The sequence below is a fragment of the Somniosus microcephalus genome, chromosome 5, assembly GCF_052327205.1.
Source record: "Somniosus microcephalus isolate GS21.2 chromosome 5, FLI_Smic_1.0, whole genome shotgun sequence".
Taxonomy (NCBI): Eukaryota; Metazoa; Chordata; class Chondrichthyes; order Squaliformes; family Somniosidae; genus Somniosus; species Somniosus microcephalus.
In genome coordinates, this window is record NC_140991.1 from 179,236,744 (window position 1) to 179,248,958 (window position 12,215).

The 12,215-nt window shown below is 38.8% G+C and overlaps 1 protein-coding gene across 2 annotated transcripts in view; it reads left to right on the plus strand.

Annotated features, from left to right (window-relative positions):
- Positions 1-9,395, plus strand: part of sp4 (sp4 transcription factor) — a 135,118-nt gene extending 125,723 nt beyond the window's left edge. For both annotated transcript variants that reach the window (XM_085988447.1, XM_085988448.1), the window contains exon 6: positions 6,854-9,395. In XM_085988447.1, coding sequence (XP_085844573.1) covers positions 6,854-7,104 — 251 coding nt within the window. In that variant the 3' untranslated portion in view covers positions 7,105-9,395. The remainder of the gene's footprint in view (positions 1-6,853) is intronic.
- Positions 9,396-12,215: the final 2,820 nt, after the last annotated feature.

Consider the following 12,215-nt stretch of genomic DNA (forward strand, 5'->3'; position numbering starts at 1 on the left):
GTAAAGCAGGCTACCCTATTTTTTTTAAAACAGATCAGTTTGAGAAAATTATAGATGCAACCATGACGACTTGCTGTTCTTCTTGATTGCCTAATTGGACCATAGACAAGTAGCAGTAACAATGTTTTATCAAGAAAACCATGGAGTTCATTTTATGCAATTGGGAGCAAAACCAGTTATTAAGTTGTAGTCATTGTGAGTGGCACACAGACTGTCTCAACCATGAAGAACACATTGTTTGCAGTAATTAACGGTGTGCTGGGCAGGGTTGAACTTTCTCCTTTATAAACAAATGTCCTCATTGATTTTAGTCTGGTAGTTATTTGTTACAGAGTTAATAGAAAAAAAGCCTTATTTTGACCCCAAAAACATGAACATTGCTGCTTTATATTGCTCTGTTGGAGACTTTATTGTGAAATAGCTAAGCTTCAATTATCCTAAAAAAACAGATCACATATTTCAAGGCTGTATTTTCAAACAGACTATTTGAAGCCCCGTTGACGTTAGTGAATGACTCACTACAGATGGCATTGATCTGAATTGCACATATTCAATTTGGGTGCTGTTAATTATAAATCTTGGCAGCTTTTTAATGTCTGGTACCTGTGTTGTACCAGAATAAAACTACTAAATAAGTGTGATCTAAGTAGTTAGAAGATTTCTCTTCCGAAGGATATTGGTTGGCTGTCAGAGCATCGTTTGTTAATAATCCAATTAAAGAATGAAGCTTAAGTGGTATGTCAAATGAACTGGAGGTGGGATTACTGCTAGTAATTTACTAATGCTATATACAGGAAACTTTGTGCTATCCGGCACCCACGGGACCGAGCTGCTGCCGTTGCCTCAAAACTTCCGTACTCTCCAGAGTTAATGTTGAGAGATACGGAGATTCTTATCTCCGTATTTGACAACAAACACTGTTGCTTAGCAACAGCTTCTAAACACTCGGGTGTGGCCCTAAAGCTCTGAAGCTGTTGCTATAGCTACAGACATTGCACAGCTTGACTGTTCAAACAAAGCAAAAAAAACAAACAAAAAGAATAAAAAACGGCTGCTGATTTTTGCCGGTGGCTCCAGATTGCCAGATAGCTCACCTCCGGATAGCACAAAGTTTCCTGTAGTAGTATTTCATATTTTTCCGAGGGTTAAGAGACTTATGTAGCAAGCAATTTAAACAAAGCTAGGGCAGATCTCAGCTGGGGCAGCAGCAGGGTGTGTGGAATTCGTCTCGGTGCACCTAGGATAGAGTGGAATATCGAGCAGGTTCCTTGTCCTGATAGCAATCCAGTGGCCCATACTGGAATTGCACAAGTAGACATCTGGTGATGACCGGATTGGGCATGAGCTTGGCTGTGATGCCTTCTGCAGTCAAATAAACAGCCAACATTCACTGTTGAATCTTGTACATGAAGGTATAGTCACTTGGATAAGGTACCTGAGATAACTGCTGTCTGAGGAATAGTACCTCTTCCAAGAGAGGAGGATATACAATTGGGAAGTAAGGGAAAAATTTGAGAGTAATTTTTTTTGTGTTTTTTCTTTTAAGAAAGGCATTAAGGCATAACTACATGCAGGATACTGCGATTGCAGTGTAAGCTCATCTAATATTCCAATATGCTGGAGCAGATTCTATGTTTTTAATGTATACAGCATAACTTAATAAAAGGAAAACTTTTACAATGATAACTTTTGATAGTGTGTTGACTACCTGATTTGAGAGATCCCACAGGAATATCCAATTATTGAGAAAAAACCATAAAGTACATTGGGTTATAATAATTTATTACACGGAACATCTGGAACTTTGATGAATGACGGGGCCAATAGTCTATCTCCTTAACCTATTAAGTTTAAGCATTTGAATGGTTGGCAAAGCTCTGAACTGGCAGCTTGGACATTATTTACACACAGGTTATCACTGAATTACATGCAGGAAAATGTGTACTTCTAAGTTTTTTTTGCCTATTGAACATGACACATAGACATATGAATAAGACAGCCTCCAGCTCAAGGTTCAGATTATTATTGTTTTGTAATTCAGGAACCTAAGACAGCTACTGCCTACACGAGAAAGACGGCTATTGCCTACACGAGAAAGCTGTATATTTTATAGCATGTGTTACGTGTGGAATCAGCACTGTGATCGTTGGTTGCTTAAACTTTAGTGGACCCACACACTTTGAAGGGAGGGTGGCGGGGGCAACTCTAAATCCTGACGAGCTGAAATGAATTGAGCATCGACTTTACACCTAGCCGGAAGCTGCAACAAATCAATTTAACAAATCAGTTAAGCCAACCATATTAACTTGCATCCTGTGTGCTTTATGTGGCATGTGCAGAACAATTACCATTTAATTGTTAGCTGGTTTCAAAGTGTAAGGCCATTGGAAACAATTTATCTAATTAACAGGGTCCTTATGCTGTTAAATAGCAGCCCTAACTTTCCGTGGCGAGTTTACTTCGTATTTACAGCATAAATGTAGCAATTTCTTGACTTTCATGGGGAGGTTGACTGAGCTTCGGTTTTTGCTAGACTAACAGCGCAGCAGCACAAATTGTCCAGCAACTCGTGCTGATTTGCAGTTCACTGGGTATCTTCCTCGCACAAGTGTTTGGATTTTTTTACACACTTTTGACAGCATGCACCTTCAGCTCACAAGTTATATTGCCAGCAAATTCTGGCCCATTATTAACATTGTCCTACTAAACAGGAGCACTGCACTGTTGGCTAAACAAACAATAGGCTGAATTTTGCCGTAGCAGGGCATTTAACAGTGTCTGCATTAGTTAGACTTGCCCTTGCACGTTTAGGTTTTTAAATGTTTTGCATGGCAAGTTGCTGAATGTGCGAGCTGATAATGTTGCTGCAAGGGAAACTGGGTGAACAGGACAAGCAACCGTGTATCTCCATAATCAATCAGATTGAAGGTTTGTGAAATAAACAGCGCAAGGACTGAGAAGGAAATGTAAATTAGAGTGGGTGAATTCAATGTCAAATCAGGTACAGAAAGAACTAGAGAGGGGAAGAAAGATTGGATTGAGAGAGAGAAAAAGACAGAAAGAAAAAGAAAAAGTAAAAATCTCCAACTATTAAAACCTGAAGGAATGAGACTCCACACTTGTAATAGTTAATTTTCAGTGCCAGAAAGGTTGATTGACAGTAATTAACACTTACCATGTTGTTAAAATGGTACTTAGACTGGAATCGACAAGACTTAATGTTCTGTGTTGAGTTTAGTTCGTATCTACCGCACAAATACAGCAGCTTCACATCATTCAATGCATTTCAATGGTGAGCCAGACATCGACATGCCGTTTTCGCAAAGCTAATGGTGGAGCGGCGCAACTTGGATAGCAACTTTTGGATATTTGAGTTTAACCGCGCATCTGCCCCTTGCCTGAAGTTACTCTAAGATTTGCACACAAACAACAGCAAGTGCCATTAGCTTCATCGTTATTTTGATAGGAAAACATGGGCCAATGTATCACAATGCAGCTTAAAAAAAGTTGAGATTACTAAACAAGTGAGCATTCTGCTAAAGTAGCCTTAAGGTTGTTAAAAGATGAACATTCGGTCTGAATTTGTCTAATTGATCAATGTTTATTATGTTTATGATCCAGGTTAAAAGCAGCATTTATTCCTTGTTTCACTTTAGATATTTGATTTGCCTTTTTTCCATAGTGAATCAGAGGGGGTCCGAATTGCATTTTGATCTGATTGTGCTGATGTATATTTGTAACTTTGGTGTTGTACAACACTAGCTTGAATCAACCTGTTTAATAGGCCATCATTGCCTGTGGCAGTTCGCCCAGACAGAGTGCTTTGTTGCATTGGATAGGATGAAGCTTGGTAAATTATTAATGTGGTTTCAGGGCACTGTATACTAAGTGCAGTAATATTTTTATTGGCTGGAGCTGGCTGACAGTTAGACATGTTGATAATGACGCTATAGCAACCAAGTTAAACGTGTCTCCAGATAGCAGTAAAGTGCAATCTGACAGCAGCAGATAGGATTCAGTTGTCATGGGAATTGGAACTAATCTTTATATGATTGGATTATAGTTTTGGTACCTTATCCAGTAATCCGACACGTGTACACATAAATATTAAAGCAAAAAGTTAAATTAAATAGATGATCTGGTGAAAGACCTCACACACAGTGAAAATGATTTGCCGCAGGTTGCCAGAAAACCCAATGATTGCTACAGCCCCAACCTAACAAACAATTGTTTTTGGAATTGACTTAATTGAAATTGAATTTTCACGTACATCAAATCAGCTTAAAAGTGGTTAGCTAAGTAGTCAAGTGTGTATTTCAGGCCGTGCACTGTACTTTTCTAAAATCGCACGGAATCCTCTCCAGCTTCTTCAGATTGCCATTCAAGACTAATGCATATGTCAAAAGCCAGCCAATAAATGAACAACAGAAAAGATGGCCTGAGTAGCTAAACCAAGTGTGCACAGTGGTATTTTCTTCCTATAGTGGAGTTAGTGACTGTTAAATATGAATTGACCATTTATTTTATTGCCTGAAATGTAATCAATTAATTGATTGGCACAGCCCTAATTAAAAGTAAGTTAAGTTTGCAAATTTAGAAAATTGAGTTTGTGTTTCTGTATGGAAGGGTGATAGTTAATGAAGGGATTTGATGAGTGCATTGATATTCTTTACTCATTGCGCAATGTTTTTAGTGTGCTAATTGTTTAGTATCTGAGGAAAACAACTGCCATTTAGTCACTTATTATTTTGTATGGTTGGGAATGCCGGGATTCCTTAAAGTCGTATAGCTCATTTGGAAATAGAGTTGCCTGAGGAAACCCAGCAATGTGGTGTTTTGTGGATTTCCTTAGCTAACATTTTATCTTCATATCTGGTGTATGTTTCCTTTTTATTTTGCATTGATACACAAATATGCAATGTAGGGCCAGCTGTAAACTACAGAAACAAACTCTGGGAACAAAAGGGCTATTAAGGAGCACAGTAAAATCTAAAGATTCCCCCTGTGAGAAATATCAGAACATAACATATTGAGCACAATTATTTCAGGGTTTTGTTTTACCCTCTATCTTTCTCCCCATCTATCCTGAAGGTAGTGACTCTTGCTGAGGTATAGTTACTAGCGTGCTGGCAGTCTTCCAGTACCCCACTCAAGTGGCCATTTTCATGTAAACCTATATGCTGAGGGTCAGCAGGCTAGTTTACGATGATGTGCATCATCATCGAGCCCAATCCTGTCTGCACCCACCTGCTGCCTGCTTGAGACCTGCCTTTGCACAGGCTGGGAATTGAACTCTGGACTTTCTGTTTCTATGGCAGTTACAGAGTTTGGTGTGCTGTAGATACCGTCTTGGTACAGTGGCATTGGTCGCTTTTGTAAGAGAGACGTCTGAGTGTCTTACTTTTACGGGAGATGACTCGCACTACCCTATATTCACTTGTATGATAGAATAAGCCAGGGGTGTAACAATAGTGCCCCCTTGTCACCTAAGGCAGATCTCTGAAGGTGGCTGAGCAAACATTTTTCTGAGAGAAGGCCAGATATGAGTCATTATGCTGTTTAAAATTTTGGTCTGGTGAACATGCAGAACAGTTGTCATGACTAGATTTGTGTAATTCAATCCGTACAATTTAATTTGAACATAATACAAAATAATGAACACGCCATGTCAGTGGGTCATCTTATTTGATGTAACTAAAATGGATTCTAAGTATCCTCCAGTATTTCTAACCTCTTTGCCTCAGTGAAAGTTCTCACGGCTTTCTCTTTCACAAACTGAATTGTGCTCAGTTTTCCTGTTTCCAAAAGTCTCTCTACTCGAATCTCCCTCTGTTCATAGACTTATTGATACTATGGGTATGAGCTGTTTTTCAATTACCTAAACAAGCTAACATTACTTACAGTTTAGATTCTGGGGGAAACCACTGCCATTTAGAATATTAACCACCATTCACCTAGCTGCCTTTTTAAAAAAAAAAAAAAAACTTGTTGGAATACATTTTCCTCAGGAAACCCATCATCAAAAGTATCACCAAATATGCTGCCTGCCTGGCTGAGTGTTTACAGCACATTTTTAAAAATCCTTTCTGTGGAAACATGGTGAAAAATTCCTGAAATGTGACTGGTTCAGTACTATGCAATGCATTTTTCTAGTAAGCAATCTGCACAGCCTGTGAAATGGTTTTTAATTAGACTTGCTAAACAATATATAGTGAAAAAAGTGCTCAGATGTGTGTGTATATTATATATATCGGATGAATTGATGGAAAAGTTTACTGTTGACAAGTACTTAACTGCCAGAGTCTGTTTCACCTATCCTATACTCAATGAATTTGTCGTGGAAAAATGGTCAGCATGGTGAAATGAGTTCCCCAAAATGTCTTGTAATAAAAATAGAATTTCACTTGTTCAGTCACCATACACCAATGGGCATAATTATAGGCTGATAGAATTGCAGAATGTAATCCCCAAACTCCCAGTAAAAATCCCACACCTGAATGTAATAAAAATGGAATTTGACTTGCCTCAGTCACTGCAAACCATTGTGCCATGCTTATAGATAATGGAACAGCTTAGAATCAACCAGTTGGCAAGATAGAGCTGTTCTGTATGCTGTATAGTGAAAGTGATGATGGTTAATGTTAGTGAAACTTTCAAAGTGAAAACAGGAACCCAAATGTTTTTCTAAAGCAGAAAAGTGGAACATTAACAAGTCTACACCACTGAAATATGAATACTCGCCTATCCTCTCTTCTTACAGCCCCGCCCTCCCTCTCCCCCCACACAGACCTGTAAGTGCAGTAGTATTTTCTCAGGTAAGTTATTCACCTTTATCTATCTATCTTGCTTTTAGGTGAAAAGAAGTTTTCCTGCCCAGAGTGCTCGAAGCGGTTTATGCGGAGTGATCATCTTTCGAAACATGTTAAAACCCACCAGAACAAGAAAGGTGCTGCTGTTGTCCAGAGTGTTGGGAGCGCCTCACCAGACATGGAGGCGTCTGTGGCCGAGGTTCTAGTCTCTCCCAGAATAGTCGCCATAACCACCGCTTCTCAGGATTCCAGTCCAACAATGCCAGCTATGGCAAATAGCATAGATGAATACTGATACACCATGCAGCAGTCCAGATTCAGCACTTATCGTTTCTACTTCTTTGAAATAAATTGATATTAAAAATTTGGAAGAGCATGGGGGGGGGAAAAACAACTCCTAGATTGTAATTCGTAACCTGTTACATAGATTGGGATCTAACATTTTAACTGGGCAGAGTAGCAATATGCAAAATAGCTGTTCAGTTTCTACCATTATTAAAATAATTGAATATGGTGATTTAAACAATATGCAACAGCTTACCACTGTTGACTAAAAATGCCATTATTAGGATAATCCCTGTTGTAAACAAAATTGCTTGTTTGACACTATCCAAACTAAGTCTTTTCAATGATGCTTTTTTAGTTTTTAAAGAGTTTAATTGTGCAATCTTAATCTACAGACTTCTATTCATTATAGGGAGCTCTTTACAGAAAATTCCATTAAAAAAAATAAAGATCTCAATAAGCTTGCTTTCTACCACAGTCTTGGGCAGATCGTATCTAATGATCATAGTGTAGTAACCACATTGATTATTCTAAGATGTTACTGATTTAAAAATATCAGTTTCTCAACTCCCCATCTCCTCAGAGTGGATGACAATCGAAATTTAAAAATAATTCTATATACTAGAACCATTTGCTTTAACAGGTACCCAAATTAAAAAAGAATATATATGGAAAAAGGTGGATCCAGATACATTGGTAAGTAGCTACAATAATGTAGAGGGGATAAATATGATCCTGTTTTGATTCAGCTTCTCTGTAAGGAGGATGATTTTATTCCAAGTTTTATTTACATGTGGAATAGATCTCGATTTGTATTTAACATTTAATTGTGATGAGCGTTTCCTTAGCAATCCGATGTCTGCAGCTGTTTAGTTATTGGAATAGCTTTCTAGGTTCCTAAGTGTTGGAGGATGTCAGCTAAGGGGAAATTTTGGATACAGAGTGTCAAATGCAACTCTCCTGTATGTCTAAAAAAAAACCTACTTCTATTTTTCTTTTATGTAAAATATTTGTTTTACAAACTTTTTCAATTAAACTTGTGCATTAATTTTTTTGTACTCCTATTCAGATTTCTTTTTCATCCAGCTGTAATTGTTTAAGCAGAAGTTTGTTGATTTGTTAAAATATTTTCATGGACCAGTTAACTGTTACTAGCCCTGTGAGAGGGGGTTTATTTTGTTCAACTTTAATTCACATATTGGGCTTTTATGTGTGTGTGTGTGTGTGTGTGTGTGTGTGTGTGTGTGTGTCTCTCTCTCTCTCTTTATTTTGCTCCCTAGCTCCATCTTTCATGAATCCTACATTTATATAGTGTCTGCTTTTCACCAAGTTATCCTTGGTTGGGCCTTCTGGAGATAGGCTAGGCACCAATTTGATCTAGTGTCTCAGTAAATCTCTTCTTGAAGACTGTTTCAGTGCTCATTCCTTTTTGTATAAATATGTTTATACCACCGACTTACTCGTGTACTTTGTTGGTCTTAATTCTTGGTACAACTATATGAAATTATGATATATGTATAGTTCTATAAATGGTCAGTGTTGCCATTAGTAATACTTGCGTTTATTTTCCAGTGAGTTAGTGTCTGTTGCAAGTGGACATGGCTGTAGAAAATTACAGTACTGAAATTTGCATCTTGATTTATTATTTAACACAAGCATTATTTACTTGCTTATCCTATGCAAGGCCAGGAATGAAGGAGATATATTTGTAGGTGCAAGTAAACTTGTCCTTTTGGGAAGCAGTAAAATATAAAATTATATATATAGATTTTCATCAATATAGTCATTAACTGCCATATTGTGATTATACAATTTGTTTCTGGCCTTGCAAAGTACCTTTTGCTTTAACTTATGTCTGCTTCCATTTGTGGTTAGAATCATGCATGTAATGATTAAAAATAAATAATTGCCCATCAAACTAAATTCTAAGTAACTTACAGATGTTTAAGAGTAAAAAATACACAATTAATATGTGTAAAAATATTAAGAGGGAATATTGTTGATGGTAGTATTTAGGGAAAAAAGAAATTTTGGTTTTGAATATCAGACTTTCTACAACAAAATTATTAACCTGAATATTTTGTTACAATAATTCACTTGTAAATCTTTTTTTAAAATGTGTTTTCCTGGCATCATAAACTTTTAATAATGGATTCTGCCAGTATGGCCTTAAAGGCACTATTTGTTCACATTTTTATAATGCAAATTTGTATAAAAGAGTGCATTTTGTGGGGGGGAAAAAGTGTTTTTTCACCTGCAGCAGAAAACCGAACTTGTCCATTAAAATATCCTTTAAGTTGAGATGCTTGTGCTTGTTCTTTTATTAGTTGAATATTCTTAGTAATTGTTTTCATGTATAGGGGAGGGGAGACTTAGTAAAACTATTTTTATATTTTTCTTAACTTTTGGTTAAACCACAAACAGAAAGTAATTTACTTTCAACAGGCAAATGAAAACATTCCTTAAATGGAAAAATAACCTGAATGTACATCAACAATAAGGCCTGCAATACAAAATAAAACACAGGGTGACTCTGAATATTGATTTAAAATAATGTAAAGAAATGTCTAAGACTCTCACATATGTTCAGCCTGTTTGTTCAATAACAGGTTTGGAAAACGTAATCCAGTACCTAATTTCCTTCTCTCAGTCAATATGACTTTTTTCCTGTTTTTATTTTCAGCAATGTTACCTTTTGTTCTGCCATTATTGTCACGTCTGACTGTTTGACCTGACACTGCTGCAGCTAAGTGGGCTGGGTCAGACCTGCTGCTAGGCCCCCACCAATGCCATGTGTGGCTGGCTGCGAGAAAGCTGTCCAGGCAATAATTCCCTCAGATTTCTCCACCCCACCCCCTTCACTGCTGGGAAATCCTGCATTCTGCTCAGAATGAGGACTGGATGCTATTGAACTTGAACCAGCGTGCTTCTCCATGCCATGGTACTCAGCATGGCTTCTATTTCCATTTTCCTCTCTCCCTGTACAGTGTGATTCTTAATGGAGCTTTTTTTCTTCAGCTTATACCAATACAGTGGAACTTATCTCTTACGATAATCCATGGACCTGGCCCGATTTGCAGTACAGTACTGTAATATATAGGTTGGCAAAACTTGGAATTCTCTCTGTTAAAATGGACTGCCTCGTACATCATCTCAAAGTTCAGGTGGACCAGGACTCTTCAGCAATAGTTACCAGCATTAAAATAAGTGAGAGGTTCTAACTAAAGTTGATGGTAGGGAGTTGTGCCATAAGTGGACTCTTTGTTGACATATTTACATCGAATATACAGCACAGAAACAGGCCATTCAGGCCAACTACTCTGTGCTGGTGTTTATTCTCCACATGAGTCACCTCCCATTCCATCTACATCATTTCGGCCTTTCAGGATATCTTTCTATTCCCTTTTCTCTCATGTACTCGTCTAGTTTCCTTTTGAAAGCATCTAAACTATTTGCCCCAATCACTTCCTGTGGTAGCGCGTTCCACATTCTAACCACTCTCTGAATTAAGAAATTTCTCCTTATTTCCCTACTGGATTTATTAGTAACTAATACTGGTCAAATTAAAAAAATTTGCAGATGACACCAAATTCGGGGGAGTAGTTAATACAGAGGAGGACTGTAACAAAATACATAAAGACGTTAATAAACTTGCAGAATGGGCTTGTAATTGGCAAATGAATTTCAATCAATATAGATAAGTGTGAGGTGGTACATTTTGGTAGGAAGAATAAAGAGGCCGCATACTTCTTGGAAAATAAGTGTCTAAATGAGGTAGAGGAACAGAGGGATCTGCGGGTACAGATAAATCACTGAAAGTAGCAATACAGGTTAATAAGGCCATAAAAAAAAGCAAACCAAGAACTGAGATTCATTTCTAGAGGGATAGAATTGAAAAACAGAGAACTTTAGTACTTTGGTTTAGACCACACTGAGTACTGTGAACAGTTCTGGTCTCCATATTATAAAAAGGACATCGAGGCACTGGGGAAGCTGCTAAAAATATTTACTCAAATGATACCAGAACTGAGAGGTTATACTTAGGAAAGATTGAACAGGCTGGGGCTCTTCTCTAGAAAAGAGAAGAGTGAGAGATGACCTGATGGAGGCCTTCAAAATTATGAAAGGGTTTGATGGGGTAGAAGTAGAGAAGGTGTTTCCACTTGCAGACGAGACCAGAACGAGGGGCCACAAGTGTAAGATAGTCACTAATAAATCCAATTGGGAATTTAGGAGAAACTTCTTTATCAGGGAGTGTTAGAATGTGGAACTTGCTACTACAAGGAGTAGTTGAGGTGACTAACCTAGATGTATTTCAGGGGAAGCTAGATAAGCACCTGAGGGAGAAAGGAATAGAAGTATATGTTGATGGGGTTAGATGAAGAATGGTGGGAGGAGGTTTGTGGAGCATAAACACTGGCATGGACCTGTTGTGCCAAATGACCTGTTTCTGTGCTGTAAATACTGGGGGGAATTTTAACCTTAAAAAAAAAGGTGGGTTTGGAGCATGGGGGTAGTTTAAATTGTTAAAAAATCAGATTCCCGACCTCAACCTGCCCACTTCCGGTTTTAACGGAGGTGGGACGGGGGGCGGGCAGCCAACCTGCTGCCAGGAGGCGAGACATTAATTTAAATATTTAATGAGGCTGGAAGCCTCGTTAACCTCCATTTTGTTATTAACTGTAGCTGGTCGGGTTTTACACACTTCGTAAAACCTGACAATTACAGCAAGGTGAGGACTGCTGCATCCAGGAGGTAACTTCTGGATTCAGGGTCCCTGCCGAACCCACTCCCCGCGATCGGAGACCACCGCACCCCACCCCCCCCCCCTCACAACGAGGCCTCCGATCACATCCACCACAAGGCCTCCTATTCCTCCACAAGGCACCCCTTGCTCCCATCCCCTATCTTCTGCAAACTGCCGCCCATCGCCCTGCAATCCTCGGCAGACGCACACCACCCTGCTCCTCCGGCCACAAACCCGGCCCCCGATGTTCCTTGCACCCCTGCCCCCCATGATCCTTAGCAAACCCCGCCCCCCCCATGGCTCATCCCTCCCTCCTCTGTGCGGCCTAGTGCTGCAGCCCGCCACCCCCTCAATCTGGCAAGCTGTGGGTGGGA